Below are 22,631 nucleotides of genomic sequence, written 5' to 3'. Positions count from 1 at the left end.
CCACAGGTACACCTCCAATTGACTCAAATTATGTCAATTAGCCTATCAGAAGCTTCGAAACCCATAACATCATTTTCTGGAATTTTCCAAGCTGTTTAAAGGCACAGTCAACTTAGTGTATGTAAACTTCTGACTCACTGGAATTGTGATACAGTGAATTATAAGTGAACTAATCTGTCTGTTAACAATTGTTGGAAAAATTACTTGTGTCATGCATAAAGTAGATGTTCTAACCGACTTGCCAAATTAACAAGAAATTTGTGGAGTGGTTGAAAAACGAGTTTTAAGGACTCCAACCTAAGTGTATGTAAACTTCCGACTTCAACTGTATACACCAAAAGAGTCAAACTCCAAATTGAGATCTAACATTTCCAGGTCACTGAGGAAAATAATCCTCTGTCTGAGCCTCCCGCAATCTGTTAATGGCTAAAAATAATTCCAGGGTGGTGGTACCGTACTAGCGTTAGTACTGTGCAGAGTAGAAGACAAACAATGTTCATACTCAAGATGCGGTTTAGTTTGACTAACATAAATAAGATGTATCATTTTATGATACTCATAATCATCAAGTGGCCTTCTCTCTCTCCGTCTGTCCCTATTACTTCCACTCAGTCACTGTCGCTCAGTCACTGTCGCTCAGTCACTGTCGCTCAGTCACTCACTCAGTCACTCACTCAGTCACTCACTCAGTCACTCAGTCACTCACTCAGTCACTCACTCCCTATCTCTTCCTCCCTCTCTCACGCGCTGTCCGTTTGTCAGATAGTTCCAGATCCCAGATGCCTTATAAGCTTCAGTGCTTCCCTGAGTTCTGCAGCTTTACTTAAACCTGACCTCCTTTCAGGCACATCTCCCTACACTGTCACATGGCACCTCTCCACCGGGAGAAGAGGAGCAGCAGTTCACCATTTCTTAAAACGCACACGGCAATCTGTCTCTGTTTGTGTGTGTGTGTGTCTCTGTGTGTGTGTGTGTGTCTCTGTGTGTGTGTCTCTCTCTGCATGTGTGTGTGTGTGTGTGTGTCTCTGCGTGTGTGTGTGTGTGTCTCTGCGTGTGTCTGTATGTGTGTGTGTGTCTGTGTGTCTCTGTGTGTGTCTCTCTGTGTGTGTGTGTGTGTCTCGCTCGGTGTGTGTGTGTGTGTCTCTGTGTGTGTGTGGGTTGGTCCTGTGGGATGGTAGGGGACATGCATACAGAGGTCCTATTTCATCCAGCACAAAATGAAAGGAAGCAGCTGTCTTAACAGAGAATGACAGGGGATAAACCACAAAGGAGTTCATCTGTTGACAGGGCTTTACATCTTACCTTAAAACAGTTTTTTGTCGAGTCAAATTGCTGTGCCACAGGCCTTCCGAGTCGCGCAGCGGTCTAAGGCACTGCATCGCAGTGTTGCGGCGTCATTACCGGTCGAGAGTCCCATAAGGCAGCGCACAATTTGCCCAGTGTTGTCCTGGTTAGGGGAGAGTTTGGCCTGGGGGGAGGGGCGGGGGGGGTGTTTGCTTGGCTCATCACGCTATAGTGACTCCTTGTGACGGTCCGGGCGCCTGCAGGCTGACTTCGGTAGTCAGTTGAACGGTGTTTCCTCCGACACATTGCTGCAGCTGGCTTCCGGGTTAAGTGAGCGGGTGTTAAGAAGCGCAGTTTGGCGGGTCAGGTTTTGGAGGACGCATGACATGACCTTCGCCTCTCCCGAGCCCGTCGGGGAGTTGCAGAGACGAGACAAGATCGGAATCCCGAAATTGGGGAGAAAAAGGGGGTAAAAAAAACACAAACCACTTATTTTTGCTGTGCCACAAATTTACCCCCGTTTCCTCGCCCCTATGCCCTTGTATTGATCTGAAAGGATTGGATAGGATTGGATAGCTAGCTTAGAGGGTAAGGTGGAGTTATTTCCATACCGCTTATACTGTACCTATCCAATCTTTTCAGATCTACATAAGTGCATATGAGGTAGGGGAAGGGGTTGATTAGGGATTGGGCACATGTCTTTTAGGGAAATCTAAATCAATCCAATCTAATCCATCCCATTGAAGTGGATTTTCCGGGTCCATTTCCCAGTAGTGGGTCAGAGGACACAGGTCATATTATTAGATTCAATTGATAGACCCACTATGATCTACATTTACAAAGTGAAATGTCAATCCACTCACTGTTAATGTACCTTCTACGACAATATTTCACATGTGTTTTTTTCAGTAGAAATGATTGCTTATGGGTACCTTTATGTGTGTGTAAAATATTACTGTTCTCTGAGTTGTAAAGAGCAATGCACTAACTGTAAGTCACTCTGGATAAGAGAATCTGCTAAATAAATAAAATGTCAAATGTAACTGTTTTACAAACCGATCTCATTACTGTATTGAATATGATTCATTTTAAATTATACCGATGTCACAAATGTATCATTTGTACATTTTTTTTGTTTTTTTAATTTAACAGTTATTTGTGACATTCGACTGTGTAAAATCTAGCAGTACTACTTATTTCTCTGAGAGTGAGGCGGATATATAGCGTTTTGCAAAAAAACATGATTATTTGTCTCTCTGAAAAGTAACCATAATTTCTTTTTAAATGCATGTGTCACTGAACAGCCCCAGGCCATGATTAGATAGTGAAAAAAAAAACACACCAATCTCTTTCAAAAGTTCTTTAAATGAAAATAATTTACCAACATTTTTGAAAATTGCTTTTTGGAATAAAACTGAAGCAAAGTGAACCTCTCCACTTTAACAAGTTGTGCTGTGCAGCGCAGCAACAGAGAACTACGCCCTTGACGCTCAGATCATTTCTTGGGGAAATGTACACCACACTGTCTGCATTAACATACCCTGCATAATCACCACCCAAGAGAGACACAGCAACATTACTCATACTTTACACAAAATACTGACAACTAAGTTATGAAATATAGAGGATATGGAGAAGAATATGGAGAGAAAGAAAGAGAGAGAGAGAAACATAGAAAGAGAGAAAACAGTGGAAGCAGCAAGCAAGGAAGACAGAGTGATTTGTAACGCCTTGTATGATAATACCATGACAAAACGCTCAACACAGCAGGGGGCACCATGTGACAGCCAAATTCCCATTTACTTAGAGGCCTGTCCTCCCTCTCACCCGTAATTTACCATATGAGCCCTGCCCCACTGACTACTGTTCTGTAGCAGCCTCCTCTCTGCACCAATAGACACCGCCTGTTGACTTGGACAATCTATCTGTGCTGCTTTAATACCCCTTACAGACCAGCGCAAACCATTACAGAGGGCGAGATGGATGATGAAAGACATGGATGGATGATGAAAAACATGGATGGATGAAGAGATGAATGAAGATGAATGAAGAGATGGATATAGGAAATTGGTCGGTCTGTTGTGAAAGATCGTGACACAGAAGCGATTGTGGAGCGTTCCATAATATTTCATGGAGCACTCAGCTGTGATATGAATAGTTAACTGAGAGAGCCTGGGGAGGAACATAGCTTGGCCACCTCTGTGGGCTGCAGGCAGCTGGGCTGAGTTCCCACAGAGGTAGGTGGAACAGAGATAGGAACGCCATAGACGGAGAGCAGAGGAGCGATGGAGAGAGAGAGAGAGAGAACGAGGGACAAACCTGATAAATAAAATGGAGGACGAGCGAAGAATACAAGCAGGCAGATGGAAAATGATCTGCCATGGGGTGACATGATACGTAACAGAATGAGAGAGAGAGAGACTGTAATAAACACAGAGACATGGAGGGAGGGAGAGATGAAAACAAGGGAGTAGGAGGTGATGCTGTTCACAGGAGCGAGGCAGAGAGTGGAAGGGCAAGAGGAAGGAGAGAGAGTGGGAGGTAGAACATGTTGGCTCTCTCTCTCTCTCTGATATATACAATATGGCTCTGTTCACACAACAGCTCAGAGGTGGTCAACAGACCAGAAGATGGTCAACTGACCCTAGAGTCAGAAACCCCTTCCACTACAACAGGAAGGAAATACATCATGCTGGATCATGCCTGTAAAAGAACACACACTATCTGCTGCACAGGAGGTTGGTGGCACCTTAATTGGGGAGGACGGTCTCGTGGTAATGGCTGTAGCAGAATCAGTGGAACGTTATCAAACACATGGTTTCCATGTGTTTGAGTCCATTCCATTTGCTCTGTTCCGACCATTACTATGTACCGTCCTCCCCTCAGCAGCCTCCACTGCTGAGGGTGAGAAATGTTACATCTCTCTGACACCCTTTAGGACATGCCTCTCTCAATATCATCTGATCAGTGGTGCAAGTTACTCTGATGTCAACAATACACTATCTGGAAAACCCGGAAACCGACTCATGGATATCAAGAGATCATGTGGTCAAATAGAGGTCATGCAGCTGAAACAAGGGTCCCACTGTACGCATGTGGTTGTATGCACATGGTTCGACACATCGATATGCGCTTCTACAGTATGTTCTAACTAATTCAACACACCTTGAGCAGTTCCTTGGGAAAATCCTTTCCGTCGTTTAGCCCTTCCAGGTTGCCGATGAACTGCAGGACGGACATTTTCTTGCCGATATTCTGAGGAGGGAGAAAGGGGCACCTTCACTTGCGCTGTCTCCTTAAGGACCCCTCTAGGAAAAAACTACCGCTGTAGTTATATGTTATAGGGTATATATATATATATCAAATTGTTTTAATGGTCTTTCTTTTTGAGTAGAGAACTTTAAGCTCTTTACCCACATTTCAACATGAGCCCTCCACGGCTCTCTAGCCCCTGGCTCCCCCACAGGTACTCACGTGGCCATGCAGGTCTGTGTTGAGCAGCATCAGGGCACAGGTCAGTGTGTGGACACTGTCTGGAGCAGGGAGAGAGAGAGAGATGTTTCAGTGAGTTCTCGTGCAGTATCAATGAAAGAGTTGGCTCCCGCTGGTAAATGTGTCTGCTATGTTGACACCTTGGAAGGCACACCTGTCCCCGTCTTACCTTCAGAAGGTGTTGCATTGGGGTTGCATTGTAGATATCTCCTAGAGAAGTGGGCCAGCACTCGCTCTCTCTCCTGTGTCTCTCCCATGAGGGCAAACTCCCTCAGGAAGGCTCTGCGGATGTCATACAGCATTGTGAGTGTTCACTATTCATTGGGGAGGGATGACTAGGTCATTGTGCTACATTTTTAACCATTTCCACTGAAAGATATCTTACCTTAGCGCTTGGTCAATAGTAAGGCCTGAAAAGTTGAAGTAACTGAGGTATTCTTCTGCCACCATCCGACTGAATTCATTACTGCAAAAAGACACAACACACACACACACACACACACTTACTGTGCATGAAAGGTAAACAAAAGACAAAGGCAGAGAGAAGTGAACAGGTACCTGGCCTACGTACAACCCGTCCCAAATCACTACCTATCCTTATCTTGGCCCTAACCCCTCAATGATAGCATATCTGAGGGGTCTGGATAGTTATAAGCAATGTAATGGTAAAGATTCCACTTCCACCTAATAGATCTGCAAACATTGAAGGGTAAGGACCAAGGGGAGGGTTATAGCTCGAATTGGGACCAGCTGGTACTGCTCCAGTATACTCACTTCTTGCTCAGGTGCCTGGCCACGTCAGACTTCCTGAAGCCGTCCAGGTTGAAGAGGCGTTTGGCTAGGCGCTTAGCAGCCTGCAGGTCAGCCTTGTTGCCGTTGGCCAGGGCCTCGGTGCTGCCCAGGGCTAAGCGCTCGCCCACGTCCTGCTGTGGGAACGGGTCTGGAGCCCAGTGGCCTGGCTTCTCCCTGACAGACGACAAGAGGAGAGATGACTCACATGATGCTGTTATAGCACTATTATAACAGGTAGCTGGGTAACAAACTATTAAACCAGAAACGTTCTGTTTCAAATGTAACTGTATTACATTTCACTAACTGAATAAGGAAGAACAAGAACAAGGCAACAGTAAAATCATACTGTTGTCAAACATAGTAAAGCAGATGGTTGTCACTGGAAGGTGACATTTATATTAAAAACAAAATAAACTGTTTTAAGTGAGATGTAGGCATTGGTCTGAAGCCAAAAAATAATGGAAATTCACATGAGCACCACAATGCCTACTTTACCCATGCTCTTCCAAGGTTTTCCATCATACTTTCCATTCAGAAAGTATTCACGCCCCTTGACTTTTTCCACATTATGTTGTGTTACAGCCAGAATTTAAAATTGATTAAATTTTGATTTTGTGTCACTGGCCTACACACACACAACACCCCATAATGTCAAGGTGGAATTGTTTGGTGGCTGCATCATGTTATGGATATGCTTGTCATCGGCAAGGACTGGGGAGTTTTTTATAATAAAAAGAAATGGAATAGAGCTAAGCACAGGCAAAATCCTAGATGAAAACCTGGTTCAGCCTGCTTTCCAACAGACATTGGGAGACAAATTCACCTTTCTGCAGGACAATAACCTAAATTACAAGGCCAAATATACACTGGAGTTACTTACCAAAATGAAATTGAATGTTCCTGAGTGGCCTAGTTACAGTTTTGACTTAAAAATCGGCTTGAAAATCTATGGCAAGACTTGAAAATGGCTGTCTTGCAATGATCAACAACTAACTTGACAGCACTTGAAATTTTTTTAAATGAATAATGTGCAAATATTGTACAATCCAGGTGTGCAAAGCTATTAGAGTCTTACCCAAAAAGACTCACAGCTGTGATCGCTGCCAAAGGTGATTCTAACATGTGTGTGAATACTTATGTAGATGAGATATTTCTGTATTTCATTTTCAATAAATTAGCAAAAATGTCTAAAAACATGTTTTTACTTTGTCATTATGGGGTATTGTGTGTAGACGGGTAAATATATAATACATTTTGAATTCAGGCTGTAACAACAAAACGTGGAATAAGTTAAGGGGTATGAATACTTTCTGAAGGCACTGTACTACAGTACCTATGTTGGTCTATTGTACGTTAAACAACGTGTCGGCAGGTTGCTTAGGATTCAAACCTTCTCAAACGGCCTAACTCATACTCTTCGAGGAGATGCTCCCACAATAACTTGGCTTGTACTGCATACAAGGTAAAGTATTGGATTCTTCTCACACTACACAAAGACATTATCCACTGCTTTTATACTTACAAGACCACCAGGCTTGATTGAGTGAGCTGTTGTCTTAGTAATGTGGTGCTGGTGCTCTGTTTTAGAGCTAGTGTCTCTAAGGGAAGCACCCGTGGATTTGCTCCATTGCTCAGCAAGCATTTCTTACACTCATAACAAGCAGCCTGAATTTAATTATTTCCAGCCCTTCCACCTTCAGCCTCTTATTAATAGCAGCAGAGAATCAAGTGTCTATTTAGGATTTTAACATGACCCTAACTCATAGGACTCTCTCTATTTCTCAACAGGATGAACAACCTCAAAAAATATTTTTGTGCATGAATGTGCTACTACAGCTCATAACATAATATGCATCGGAAAGTATTATTCCCAACAGTAGACGTTAATTAATAAAGTGACAAAAAGTGAAAATGTTGGTGCTTTTTGGGTTGTCTCTAAAAAAGATATTTATTGTACTTCTGAAATGGAAATGTGCCAGAGAATTTCTGGAATAAAGTTAATGCACAGTGCTTTACTATAAGCTCTTCACTGCTGGAATATCTGTGTGCAATGATATGGGTCATGTAAGGACAAGATACATCTCCATAATAGAAGAAATTCTCTATAAAAGAGAGATGTTTCAAAAGGTTAAACATTTTCATTTACAAACTACACCCACAACACAAATTCACTAAAGTCAGACTTCTGTCTCTGCAGACATTTGAGAAAATAATCAGAGAGCCACTTTAAGACCATGGATGGAACTGTCAGCAAGTCCTTCCTACAACAACATAGTAGAGTTACATACATGCATTTACAGTGGGTGATTCCCCATCCAAATAAATTGAAGTAATCTGCCCACCCGAACTAACAGAATGGTCATTTGGTTAGTGGTCCACCATGCTTTAAATCAAGAGAGTTTCTCCTCAAACACAGGACTCCTCACACCTCCACAGTAAGGTTGCAACCGATCTCAGGATATAGAACGCCCCCATCCATGTGCTGTGTTTGGTTCATTCCACCGGCCCTTTGAGTCACCCCCTCTAACAGGATGATCCCACACAAAGGAGGCGAGTGGGGAGATGTATAGAAGGGGGCTGAGTTTATTTGTTCTTAAAACGTTGGTTGTAAAGTTGGTTGTAAAGTAGAAAAATTGGCTCTATGGCAAGCCAACATCTTATGTCCCCAAGACCGCAGTTTCATAAACTGGTTGTGCTGCATCACGAGAACAGTCAACACACAGATGCTGAGAAAGTGCTTCCTTCTTGCCTTTGTTGACAAGGGCTGACAGTGCTGACATTAGACAACATATCACCTCTGAGAACACACCCTGAGAACACAACTAAGATGGACATACAAAGCCCCAATTGAAGCACTTTTTTAATGTATTTTTTGAAGCTATTACATCTAGAAGATAACCAAAGTACGCTGAACAATGGGCCTTATCTGTGCTCTGATGCATTTGATCTTCGACTGAGGTTATGCAAAGTCTCCACCATAGAACAGAGCCGCAACAGGACTGATGAGCGTGTGTGGTCACTAAATAACATTCAGGCTCCAGAGTGAAAACTGATATCTCTCCCTTGTTGACTTTGCCTTTTTCTCAGGACACAACATTCCACAGTCACTAAAGACGACACAGCATATATAGTATATACAGTGGGGAGAACAAGTATTTGATACACTGACAATTTTGCAGGTTTTCCTACTTACAAAGCATGTAGAGGTCTGTAATTTTTATCATAGGTACACTTCAACTGTGAGAGAAGGAATCTAAAACAAAAATCCAGAAAATCACATTGTATGATTTTTAATTAATTAATTTGCATTTTATTGCATGACATAAGTATTTGATACATCAGAAAAGCAGAACTGAATATTTGGTACAGAAACCTTAGTTTGCAATTACAGAGATCATACGTTTCCTGTAGTTCTTGACCAGGTTTGCACACACTGCAGCAGGGATTTTGGCCCACTCCTCCATACAGACCTTCTCCAGATCCTTCAGGTTTCGGGGCTGTCGCTGGGCAATACGGACTTTCGGCTCCCTCCAAAGATTTTCTATTGGGTTCAGGTCTGGAGACTGGCTAGGCCACTCCAGGACCTTGAGATGCTTCTTACGGAGCCACTCCTTAGTTGCCCTGGCTGTGTGTTTCGGGTCGTTGTCATGCTGGAAGACCCAGCCACGACCCATCTTCAATGCTCTTACTGAGGGAAGGAGGTTGTTGGTCAAGATCTCGCGATACATGGCCCCATCCATCCTCCCTTCAATACGGTGCAGTCGTCCTGTCCCCTTTGCAGAAAAGCATCCCCAAAGAATGATGTTTCCACCTCCATGCTTCACGGTTGGGATGGTGTTCTTGGGGTTGTACTCATCCTTCTATTCCTCCAAACACGGCGAGTGGAGTTTAGAGCAAAAAGCTCTATTTTTGTCTCATCAGACCACATGACCTTCTCCCATTCCTCCTCTGGATCATCCAGATGGTCATTGGCAAACTTCAGACGGGCCTGGACATGCGCTGGCTTGAGCAGGGGGACCTTGCGTGCGCTGCAGGATTTTAATCCATGACGGCGTAGTGTGTTACTAATGGTTTTCTTTGAGACTGTGGTCCCAGCTCTCTTCAGGTCATTGACCAGGTCCTGCCGTGTAGTTCTGAGCTGATCCCTCACATTCCTCATGATCATTGATGCCCCACGAGGTGAGATCTTGCATGGAGCCCCAGACCGAGGGTGATTGACCGTCATCTTGAACTTCTTCCATTTTCTAATAATTGTGCCAACAGTTGTTGCCTTCTCACCAAGCTGCTTGGCTATTGTCCTGTAGCCCATCCCAGCCTTGTACAGGTCTACAATTTATCCCTGATGTCCTTACACAGCTCTCTGGTCTTGGCCATTGTGGAGAGGTTGGAGTCTGTTTGATTGAGTGTGTGGACAGGTGTCTTTTATACAGGTAACGAGTTCAAACAGGTGCAGTTAATACAGGTAATGAGTGGAGAACAGGAGGGCTTCTTAAAAAAAAACTAACAGGTCTGTGAGAGCCGGAATTCTTACTGGTTGGTAGGTGATCAAATACTTATGTCATGCAATAAAATGCAAATTAATTACTTAAAAATCATACAATGTGATTTTCTGGATTTTTGTTTTAGATTCCGTCTCTCACAGTTGAAGTGTACCTATGATAAAAATGACAGACCTCTACATGCTTTGTAAGTAGGAAAACCTGCAAAATCGGCAGTGTATCAAATACTTGTTCTCCCCACTGTATGTATTCACCTTAAGATACCACAGCTACAGAGAAACACAGAGTTGTTTGGGAAGTTATTAAGTCTACTTGAAGGTGTCAAATTCCTTTCCCTGTTAAGATCTCAGAGAGATTTTACACCAGTTCTAATCTGTACTATGAATGATTGATTGAGCCCTTGACGTATCCTGGATGTACAGATGGTTCAGAGAGCCAGAACCCAAACTATTAACTTCAAGGGTTTTCACTAAACACATTTCTAACCAAAAATATAAACCCTAAACAATAATTCAATACTGCAATCTACACAGAGCGGAAATCTAGGCCCTACAGTTTATTTACAGAGGCAATGAACAGGAAATCTATGTTGCTGATTCAGTTGACGAGTCTCAGGTCAGGAAATTGCAAGTTAGCTGAAATGATTGGACGAAGACCAACACATGGCCCAGGGAGAATGTAACATTCTAGAACTTCTTTGGTTGTAGGTTATTATAGTAACTGAAGAACTCCCCCCCTCCTAGGTGAAGCCAAGCCTGCTGGCTGATCTGAGAACACTGTAGGTGAGCCTCTATCGTAGGGACCAGAGCCAACAGGTATTTATCACACTCTATTAACCACACCACGAGTTGCCACATAGTTTCTCTGAACACACACGCTCACTCTCTCACCCTGTAAATCAATTGAATTACCAGACACTGTATAACATTGTCCAGCCAGCTAGGAGTCACAGTAACACATATCAAATCAATTTGTATTGGTCACATACACGTGGTTAGCAGATGCTAATGCGAGTGTAGCGAAATGCTTGTGCTTCCGACAGCGCAGTAATATCTAACAAGTAATCTGACATTTACCCAACAACTACCTAATACACACAAACCTAAAATGGGTGAATGTGAATATGTACATATAAATATATGGATGAGCGACGGCCGAGAGGCATAGGCAAGGTACACTAGATGGTATAAAATAAAGTATATACATATTTAAAAATATATATTTCACCTTTATTTAACCAGGTAGGCTAGTTGAGAACAAGTTCTCATTTACAACTGCGATCTGGCAAAGATAAAGCAAAGCAGTGCGACACAAACAATAACAGAGTTACACATGGAATAAACAAACACAGTCAATAACACAATAGAAAAAGTCTATATAGAGTGTGTGCAAATGAGGTAAGATAAGGGATGTAAGGAAATAAATAGGCCATAGTGGTGAAATAATTACAATTTAGCAATTAAACACTGGAGTGATAGTTGTGCAGAAGATGAATGTGCAAGTAGAGATACTGGGGAGCAAAGGAGCAAAGGAGCAAAACATAATAATAAATAACAGTATGGGGATGAGGTAGTTGGATGGGCTATTTACAGATGGGCTACATGATATGAGTAATGTAAGATACGTAAATATTATTAAAGTGGCATTGTTTAAAGTGACTAGTGATCCATTTGTTGAAGTGGCCAGTGAGTGGGTCTCCATGTAGGCAGCAGCCTCTCTGAGTTAGTGATTGCTGTTTAGCAGTCCGATGGCCTTGAGATAGAAGCTGTTTTTCAATCTCTCGGTCCCAGCTTTGATGCACCTGTACTGACCTCGCCTTCTGGATGGTAACGGTGTGAACAGGCAATGGCTCAGGTGGTTGTTGTCTTTGACAATCTCCTTTGCCTTCCTGTGACGTCGGGTGCTATAGGTGTCATGGAGGGCAGGTAGTTTGCCCCCGGTGGTGTGTTGTGCAGACCGCAACACCCTCTGGAGAGCCTTGCGGTTGAGGGCGGAGCAGTTGCCGTACCAGGTGGTGATACAGCCCGACAGGATTCTCTCAATTGTGGATCTGTAAAAGTTAGTCAGGGTTTTGGGTGAAAAGACAATTTTCTTCAGCCTCCTGAGGTTGCACCTTCTTCACCACACTGTCTGTGTGGATGGACCATTTCAGTTTGTCATTGATGTGTACGCCGAGGAACTTAAAAAAAAAAAAACTTTCCACCTTCTCCACTGCTGTCCCTTCGATGTGGATAGGGGGGTGCTCCCTCTGCTGTTTCCTGAAGTCCACGATTATCTCCATTGTTTTGTTGAAGTTGAGTGAAAGGTTGTTTTCCTGACACCACACTCCGAGTGACCTCACCTCCTCCATGTAGGCTGTCTCGTAGTTGTTGGTAATCAAGCCCAATACTGTCGTATCGCCTGCAAACTTGATGATTGAGTTGGAGGCTTGCATGGCCACACAGTCGTGGATGAACAGGGAGTACAGGAGGGGGCTGAGCACGCACCCTTGTGGGGCCCCAGTGTTGAGAGTCAGCGAGGTGGAGATGTAGTTTCCTACCTTCACCACCTGGGGGCGGCCCGTCAGGAAGTCCAGGACCCAATTGCACAGGGCGGGGTTGAGGCCCAGGGCTTCCAGCTTGCTGATGAGCTTTGCGGATACTATGGTGTTAAATGCTGAGCTGTAGTCATCATCAAGCATTCTTACATACAGTTGAAGTCAGACATTAAACCTCGTTTTTCAACCACTCCACAAATGTCTTGTTAACAAACTACAGTTTTGGCAAGTCAGTTAGGACATCTACTTTGTGCATGACAAAAGTAATTTTTCCAACAAATGTTTACAGACAGATTATTTCACTGTATCACAATTCCAGTGGGTCAGAGGTTTACATACACTAAGTTGACTGTGGCTTTAAACAATTCTAGAAATTGATGTCATGGCTTTAGAAGCTTCTGATAGGCTAATTGACATCATTTGAGTCAATTGGAGGTGTACCTGTGGATGTATTTCAGGGCATACCTTCAAACTCAGTGCCTCTTTGCTTGACATCATGGGAAAATCAAAAGAAAAAATTGTAGACCTCCACATGTCTGATTCATCCTTGGGAGCAATTTCCAAATGCCTGAAGGTACCACGTTCATCTGTACAAACAATAGTACGCAAGTATAAACACCATGGGACCACACAGCCGTCATACCGCTCAGGAAGGAGACTCGTTCTGTCTCCTAGAGATGAACGTACTTTGGTGCGAAATATGCAAATAAATTCCAGAACAACAGCAAAGCACCTTGTGAAGATGCTGGAGGAAACAGGTACAAAAGTATCTATATCCACAGTAAAACGAGTCCTATATCGACATAACCTGAAAGGCCGCTCCATAAGGAAGAAGCCACTGCTCCAAAACCGCCATAAAAAAGCCAGACTATGGTTTGCAACTGCACATGCGGACAAAGATTGTGCTTTTTGGAGAAATGTCCTTTGGTCTGATGAAACAAAAATATAACTTTTTGGTCATAATGACCATCGTTATGTTTGGAGGAAAAAGGGCAAGCCGAAGAACACCATCCCAACCGTGAAGCACGGGGGTGGCAGCATCATGTTGTGTGGATGCTTTGCTGCAGGAGGGACTGGTGCACTTCACAAAATAGATGGCATCATGAGGTTCGCTCTTTCAGTTTTGCATGAATGCCGCCATCCATCCACAGTTTCTGGTTAGTGATCAAAACAATCTTGAAGCGTGGATTTCGATTGGTCAGACCAGCCTTGAATGGTTCTAGTCACTGGTACATCCTGTTCGATTTTCTGCCTATAAGACGGTAGGAGCAAGATGGCGTCGTGGTCGGATTTTCCAAAGGGAGGGCGTGGGAGGGCTTTTTATGCATCGCGGAAGTTAGAGTAGCAGTGGTCGAGTGTATTACCCCCGCGTGTTATGCAATCAATATGCTGATAGAATTTAGGTAGCCTCTCAAATTTGCTTTGTTAAAATCCCCAGCTACAATAAATGCAGCCTCAGGATATATGGTTTCCAGTTTACATAGAGTCCAGTGAAGTTCCTTTAGGGCCATGTTGGTGTCTGCTTGAGGGGGAATGTACACAGCTGTGATGACAACTGATGAGAATGCTCTTGGAAGGTAATATTGCCGGCATTTGATTGTGAGGAATTCTAGGTCGGGTGAGCAGAAGGACTTGAGTTCCTGTATGTTGTTATGATTACACCATGAGTCGTTAATCATAAAGCATACACCCCCGCCCTTCCTCTTCCCAGAGAGGTGTTTATCTCTGTCGGCACGATGCATGGAGAAGCCCGGTGGCTGAACTGATTCCAACAACATATCCCGAGAGATCCATGTTTCCATGAAATAGAGAATGTTACAATCTCTGACGTCTATCGAAGGCAACCCTTGCTCAAATTCTGTCTACCTTGTTGTCAAGAGACTGGACATTGGCGAGTAGTATACTCGGGAGCGGTGGTCGATGTGCACATCTACGGAGCCTGACCAGAAGGCCACTCCTTCTGCGGCGCAGTTGTTTTGGGTCGTCTTCTGGGATTAGATCCATTGTCCTGGGTGGTGGTCCAAACAGAGGATCTGCTTCGGGAAAGTCGTATTCCTGGTCGTATTCCTGGTGGTAAGTTGACGTCGCTCTTACAGCCGGAAAGAACTATTGGAAATATGTAATAAGACTTAAGATTTCCTAGGGTAACAATGTAAGAAATAATACATAAAAAAACGAAATACTGCATAGTTTCCTAAGGACTTGAAGCGAAGCGACCATCTCTGTCCGCGCCATCTTGTTCATAATCATTTCACACTTAATTATTCATAACGTTGGACCATTCATTACAAACAAGCAACCGATAAAGTAAGCCTCTACTTTCTTTGAGAACTTAAAGCAGAGTTTCCCAAACTCGGTCCTGAGGCCTCACAGGGGTGCACGTTTTGTTTTTTGCCCTAGCAATAAACAGCTGATTCAAATAATCAAAGCTTGATGAGTTTATTAATTTAAATCAGCTGTGTAGCGCTAGGGAAAAAAACTAAATATGCACCATTTGGGGCACCCAGGACTGAGTTTGGAAATCACTGCCTTGGGAAACACAAACAAACACTCAAATTACAAAATGACACATTGGTTTCCTTACCCTGTAAGCAGTCTACGTAGAAGGTATGACAGCAATCCATGCTTTGGTTTAGTTTCCCTAGCAGTGGCAAGCACTGTTTCCAAATGCTAACGGTCATGGGACCGATGTTTGCATTTTTCGCACATCATGTTCAAATCATTGTTAAGTGACTTTAGTGAGCTTCAAAATCATTTTTAGATACTTTAGGATTATTTATTATTTATTTATTTATTATGTGCAAAAAAGGCTAATATCACTCCCATGACTTGAACGGGATACGTGCCACAAATGCTAAAACGTTAGTATTTGGAAACAGTGCCAGGGAAACTAAACCAAAGCATGGATTGCTGTCATACCTTGGCCATAGACTGCTTACAGAGTAAGGAAGCAAATATCTAAATTTGTAATTTGGGCGAACTATCCCTTTAACACTGTCTGGATCCACACACCTCAGACAGACAGACAAACAAACAGACAATTGGAGGTAAAGTACAGTGAAGTGAGGAACTCACCGGTAGATGGCCGGGTAGGGGGCATCCAGGCACATGTCTTCCAAAGCCCCGCCCCCCCAGCAGAGCAAATAATGTGCCATATTGTCCCTAGAGCCACGCCCCTTTCGCACCCAACCACGGCATTCGGCGGTGAGGTAACCCTGGCAGTCAACAGTCGGATCTACTGACCACAGCGATCCTCTGCCCACTGTCTAGCCACACGTGGACACCGCCCTGCTCTCCGCCTGAGCCTAGCAGGAACTTCAATGTGCATTTCACAACATCTTCTCTTCCATTTCCCCTCCTTTGTGTCTGGATTCTCTCTCTGCCTTATTTGGCGCCCTAATATGTTGCCTTTAGCCTGTTGCTGCCCTCCCCTGCCGTCCTGTCTACCACTATCTCTCTCCTTCCCTCTTCCCTATCCAGCTCCCTGTAGCTCTCTCGTTCCAAACTTTGAAGTATCCAAGCTGGTGGACACAGTATGTGGTAATAACTTGGCAGGATCTTTGTTGAACTCAAAGTTACACTTGGTCAGTCTCAGTCTTTCACTCTCTCACTGCCCTCTCTCTCGGTCTGTATTGGTCTGGTCTGTGTGTGCCTCTCTCTGCGAATCGCTCATCAGCTGGGCTATTTTCCGCTGCTGGAGAAGGTATGCATTTCCTCTCTCCATGGCTGCAAACCCCCTCCTATCCCCTCACTCTTCTCTTCCTCTCTTTGTCTCCCCTTACATTCCCTCTATCCCACCGACCCCCCTTTTTATGTTTCTAACCTACTTTCTGATTTCACATCTCAGTCAGCTCCTATATCTCAGAAAATACACATGTATCAGATTTAAAGCAACAATCAAGGAACAATTGTTTCAGTAAAGCCAAACAAGTAGGAATGTAAGCTAATCAAAGTAGCCTACGGCAGGTATTCCCAACCTGGGAGTATGCGCAATGCCGTCGGGGGTACGAGCAATTTAAAAAATATATCTTTTTTTTTTTTTTTTATCTTCACATTTTCAAACAGTCCATTTATATTTTCCAAATTGTCTATTCATTTGGGTGAGTTTTTTCCCCCCTCGCCTGAGTAGCCTCGTTTCACTGCCAAAAATAAAATTAAACCATCTAGTGTTCAGCTAAATAATGTCAAACACAAGTAGCCTAGTGAAATAATTAACATCCAATCACATTAACCGTTACTCTCTCGCGGGAATTCCACTAACGTTTAGTATGTAGCCAAACAAGGCTGCTGCTCATTCCGGTCGCTCAAAAATTGATAAATGGTTAAAAAAAAGTAGGGCCTGTGTCCAAAGAGACACATACCAGCTCTACCGGTAGTACTGCTACCACCAGCAGTACTACACCTGCAACTGTCGACGACACAAGTTGTTCTGCTTCCACGAGCACATCCAATGCTAGCATCAGTAATTCTACATTTGTTGTTAGCCCAGCTAGCATGGACACTGACAGAATCTTATGCAGCCAAAGAGCTACTGCCCCCTTACCCGGGAAAGCACCGAACAACAGACGGACTTCGGACCATCGAAGAGGCGCAAATATGATGAGAACTACATTGATTTGGGGTTCACTTATATTGAGAGTAGTGCCTTTCCTCAGCCATAGTTTGTTATATGTGCAAAAGTACTATCTTACAACTCAATGAAACCATCACTCTTGCGCAGACATTTAGAAACAAAACATGCCAATTTAAAAAATAAGCCACGGGAGTTTTTTGAGCGATATCTAAGACAACTTTCGAGTAATAAGACATGTATAAAAGCAACAGATACCATGAATAAGAAGGGGCTAACAGCGTCTTATATGGTGAGCTACGAAGTGGGTAGGACAGGCAATCCCCATACTATTGTGAAGGACTTAATTCTTCCTGCTGCCGCAGATATGGCTGGGACAATGCTGGGGGAAAAGGCCAAAACCTTGACTTCATCAAACAACACTCTTTCACGACGCATCAGTGACATGGCAGATGTTTTGAAATAATTACTGCTTCGCATACAAGCCAGTGAATTCTATGCGTTACAGCTGGATGAGTCAACAGCCGTGGCGGGCCGGGCACAGCTCCTGGTATATGTCCGTTACGTTTATGGGTGGTCAATTAAGGAAGACATCCTCTTCTGCAAACCACAGGAAACTAGGACAACATGAGAGGATATTTTTTAAGTACTGGACAGCTTTGTGACATCAAATGGACTTTGGTGGTCAAGATGTGTTGGTATCTGTACTGATGGTGCAAAAGCCATGACAGGGTGACATAATGGAATGGTAACACGTGCAAGCAGTTGCTCCCGACGCCACTTGGGTACACTGCAGCATCCTCCGATAGGCTCTTGCTGCCAAAGGAATGCCTGACAGCTTGAAAGACGTTTTGGACACTACAGTGAAAATGGTTACTTTGTTAAAGCAAGGCCCCTGAACTCTTGTGTATTTTCTGCACTAGGCAATGATATGGGCAGCGATCATGTAATGCTTTTACAACATACAGAAGTGTGCTGGTTATCAAGGGGCAAAGTATTGGCACGTTTTTTTGAATTGAGAGACGAACTTAAAGTTTTCTTTACTGACCATAACTTTCACTTGTCTGACTGCTTGCATGATGACAAGTTTCTCACATGACTGGCCTATCTGGGTGATGTTTTTTCTCGCCTGAATGATCTGACTCTCCGCAACTATATTCAATGCGCGGGATGAAATTGAGGCTATGATTAAGAAGTTGGAGCTCTTCTCTGTCTGCATTAACAAGGACAACACACAGATCTTTCCATCATTGTTGAATTTTTTGTGTGAAAATGACAATGTCAAATGTGATACAGCGAAGCACCTGAGTGAATTGGGTGCGCAATTACGCAGCTACTTACCCGAAACGGATGACACAAACAACTGGATTCGATATACCTTTCATGCCCTGCCTCCAGTCCACTTACCGATATCTGAACAAGAGAGCATCATCGAAATTGCAACAAGCGGCTCTGTGAAAATTGGATTTAATCAGAAGCCACTGCCAGATTTCTGAATTGGGCTGCGCTCAGAGTATCCTGCCTTGGCAAATAGTGCTGTTAAGACACTGATACCCTTTGCAACCACGTACTTACGTGAGAATGGATTCTCGGCCCTCACTAGCATGAAAACTAAATACAGGCACAGACTGCGCGTGGATAATTATTTAAGACTGAGACTCTCTCCAATACAACCCAACATTGCAGAGTTATGTGCATCCTTTCAAGCACACCCTTCTCATTAATCTGTGGTGAGTTATAAAACTTTATTTGTTCATCGAAAATTGTGACTATGTAAGATGGCTAAATAAAGAGGAAAATGATTGATTACTATTATACTATTATTTGTGCCCTGGTCCTATAAGAGCTCTTTGTCACTTTCCACGAGCCGCGTTGTGACAAAAACTCACACTCATTCTTATGTTTAATAAATGTGTGTGTATAGTGTGTGTGTGTGTGTGACAGGCTTACAATGATGGCAACAACAACAAAAAAACATTTGCGAGTGCGCTAACCCTGGTGCTAGAGGGGGTATGCAGCTGGAGGTTGAATGTTTAAAGGGGTACAGGACTATAAAATGTTCGGGAACCACTGGCCCACAGCAATGACACCATATATGTTCTTTTATAAATACATTTAAGGTATTATGGTTTCTTATGGTTTTACTTGTTCATATTTTTTCCAACAAATCTGGTCCTAGAACAATGAGTCTTGGATTAAAGCCAAGTGAGGTAAACTTAATTTTCTCAAGATCAACTTGTAAACCTGGACGGATGGTTAAATCAGCTTTTGATTCGATCAAACTGCCTTTTGTATCATTACAGACTACAAAGGGAAACACAGCCGAGAGCTGCCCAGTGACACAAGCCTACCAGACGAGCTAAACTACTTCTATGCTCGCTTCAAAGCAAATAACACTGAAACATGCATGAGAGCATCAGCTGTTCCAGAAGACTGTGTGATCACGCTCTATGCAGCTGATGTGAGCAAGACCTTGAAACAGGTCAACATTCACAAGTTCGCAGGGCCAGACGGATTACCAGGACATGTACTGCGAGCATGCGCTGACCAACTGGCAAGTGTCTTCAGTGACAATTTCAACCTCTCCCTGTCCGAGTCTGTAATACCAACATATTTTAAGCAAACCACCATAGTCTCTGTGCCCAAGAACACTAAGGTAACCTGCCAAAATGACTACTGACCCGTAGCACTCACGTCTGTAGCCACAAAGTGCTTTGAAAGGCTGGTCATGGCTCACATCAACACCATTATCCCAGAAACCCTAGACCCACTCCAGTTTGCATACCGCCCTAACAGATCCACAGATGATGCAATCTCTATTGCACTCCACACTGCTCTTTCCCACCTGGACAAAAGGAACATATATGTGAGAATGCTATTCATTGACTACAGCTCAGTGTTCAACATCATAGTGCCCTCAAAGCCTAGTACATCACTGGGGCCAAGCTTCATGCCATCCAGGACCTCTATACCAGGCGTTGTCAGAGGAAGGCACTAAAAATTGTCAAAGACTCCAGCCACCCTAGTCATAGACTGTTCTCTCTGCTACCGCACAGCAAGCGGTACCGGAGCGCCAAGTCTAGGTCCAAGAGGCTTCTAAACAGCCTCTACCCCCAAATCAAATGTCTACCCAGACTACTTGCATTGCCCCCCCTATTTTACACCGCTGCTACTCTGTTGTTATCATCTATGCATAGTCAGTTTAATAACTCTACCTACATGTACATATTACCTCAACTAACCGGTGCCCCCACCCATTGACTATGTACACCCCCGTGTATAGTCTCGCTATTGTTATTTTACTGCTGCTCTTTAATTACTTGTTACTTATATTTCTTATTCTTAATTTAAAAAAATGTATACTGCAGTGTTGGTTAGGGGCTCTTAAGTAAGCATTTCACTGCAAGGTCTTACTACACCTGTTGTATTCGGCGCATGTGACTAATACAATTTGAAGTAAATGACTATCGCCCCGTAGCTCTCACTTCTGTCATTATGAAGTGCTTAGAGAGACTAGTCAAAGATCATATCACCTCCACCCTACCTGTTACCCTAGACCCACTCCAATTTGCTTACCGCCCCAATAGGTCCACAGATGATGCAATCGCCATCACACTGCATACTGCCCTATCCCATCTGGACAAGAGGAACACCTATGTGAGAATGCTGTTCATTGGCTACAGCTCAGCATTCAACACCATAGTACCCTCCAAACTCATCATTAAGCTTGAGACCCTAGGTCTCGACCCCGCCCTGTGCAACTGGGTCCTGGACTTCCCGACGGGCCGCCCCCAGGTGGTGAAGGTAGGACACAACATCTCCACTCTGCTGATCCTCAACACTGGGGCCCCACAAGGGTGCGTTCTCAGCCCTCTCCTGTACTCCCTGTTCACCCACGATTGCGTGGCCATGCACGCCTCCAACTCAATCATCAAGTTTGCAGACAACACTACAGTGGTAGGCTTGATTAACAACAACTACGAGACAGACTACAGGGAGGAGGTGAGGGCCTTCGGAGTGTGGTGTCAGGAAAATAACCTCTCACTCAATGTCAGCAAAACAAAAGAGATGATCGTGGACTTCAGGAAACAGCAAAGGGAGCACCCCCCTATCCACATCAACGGGACACAGTGGAGAAGGTGGAAAGTTCCTCGGTGTACATATCACCAACAAACTGAAATGGTCTACGCACCCAGACAGTGTGGTGAAGAAGGCGCAACAGCGCCTTTTACAGGTGCACAATTGAGAGCATCCTGTTGGGCTCTATCACCGCCTGATACGGCAACTGCACCGCTCAGGGCTCTCCAGAAGATCGCATTGGCAACGCATCACCGGTGGCAAACTACCTGCCCTCCAGGACACCTACAACACCCGATGTCACAGGGAGGCAAAAAAGATCATCAAGGACAATAACCACCCAAGCCACTACCTGTTCACCCCTCTTCCATCCAGAAGGCGAGGCCAGTACAGGTGCATCAAAGCTGGGACAGAGAGATTTAAAAACAGCTTCTATCTCAAGGCCATCAGATTGTTAAACAGCCATCACTAGCACAGAGAGGTGCCTGCCTACCTACAGACTTGATATCATTGGCCACTTTAATAAATGGAACACTAGTCACTTTAATAATGCCACTTTAAGAATGTTTACACATTTCCCATTACTCATCTCATATGTATATACTGTATACTGTGTCCTTCAATATCTATTCTATACCATCTATTGCATCTTAGCCGCCTGTCACTGATAATCCATTTATTTTATATTTATATATTCTCATCCCATTCCTTTACTAGATTGTGTGTATTAGGTTTAGTTGTGGAATTGTTAGATATTACCTGTTAGATACTGCTGCACTGTCGGATCTAGAAGCATAAGCATTTCGCTACACTCACAATAACATCTGCTAACCATGTGTATGTGGCCGTTAAATTTTGATTTGATCTGGATGGGACGATACAATGGATATAAGTAGGTCTACACATACTGTAGGAGAACATACACTGAGTGTACAAAACATTAAGAACACTTGCTCTTTCCATGACAGACTGACCGGGTGAAAGTTATGATCCCAATTGTTAAATCCTCTTCATCTACACTGAGACAAGTTAAAGAAGGATTTTTAAGCCTTCAGACAATTGAGACATGGATTGTGTCTCTGCCATTCAGAGGGTGAATGGTCAAGTCAAAATATTTGAAGGGCCTTTGAAATGGATATGGCAGTAGATGCCAGGCACACCAGCTTGTGTCAAGAACTGCAACGCTGCTGGGTTTTTCACGCTCAACAGTTTCACGTGTGTATCCAGCCAACTTGACACAACTGTGGGAAGCATTGGGGTCAACATGGGCCAGCATCCCTGTGGAAGGGAGGGCGGGGCGCAACTCAATATTAGGAAGGTGTTCCTCATGTTTGGTATACGCATTATTTGTTTTATATAATGTACACGTATGCATACTGTA

General features: G+C 43.8%; 1 protein-coding gene across 2 annotated transcripts in view; it reads right to left on the bottom strand.

The window, feature by feature from the left end:
• LOC139570779 (PH and SEC7 domain-containing protein 1-like) overlaps window positions 1-22,631 on the bottom strand; it is a 66,592-nt gene that overhangs the window by 18,462 nt on the left and 25,499 nt on the right. Inside the window, exons 1-6 of one of the 2 annotated variants that reach the window (XM_071392932.1) lie at window positions 15,679-16,310; window positions 5,551-5,742; window positions 5,162-5,242; window positions 4,946-5,058; window positions 4,759-4,817; window positions 4,450-4,539 (exon numbers count right to left, since the gene is read on the bottom strand). In XM_071392932.1, coding sequence (XP_071249033.1) covers window positions 4,450-4,539; window positions 4,759-4,817; window positions 4,946-5,058; window positions 5,162-5,242; window positions 5,551-5,742; window positions 15,679-15,758 — 615 coding nt within the window. In that variant the 5' untranslated portion in view covers window positions 15,759-16,310. Of the gene's footprint in view, window positions 1-4,449; window positions 4,540-4,758; window positions 4,818-4,945; window positions 5,059-5,161; window positions 5,243-5,550; window positions 5,743-15,678; window positions 16,311-22,631 lie in introns of those variants that run through there. The other variant, XM_071392931.1, reaches the window with a different exon arrangement.

This window comes from Salvelinus alpinus, chromosome 3 (assembly GCF_045679555.1).
Source record: "Salvelinus alpinus chromosome 3, SLU_Salpinus.1, whole genome shotgun sequence".
Classification (NCBI taxonomy): Eukaryota; Metazoa; Chordata; class Actinopteri; order Salmoniformes; family Salmonidae; genus Salvelinus; species Salvelinus alpinus.
The sequence above is the reverse complement of the archived record's forward strand: the minus strand, read 5'-3'. Positions and strand labels throughout refer to the sequence as shown.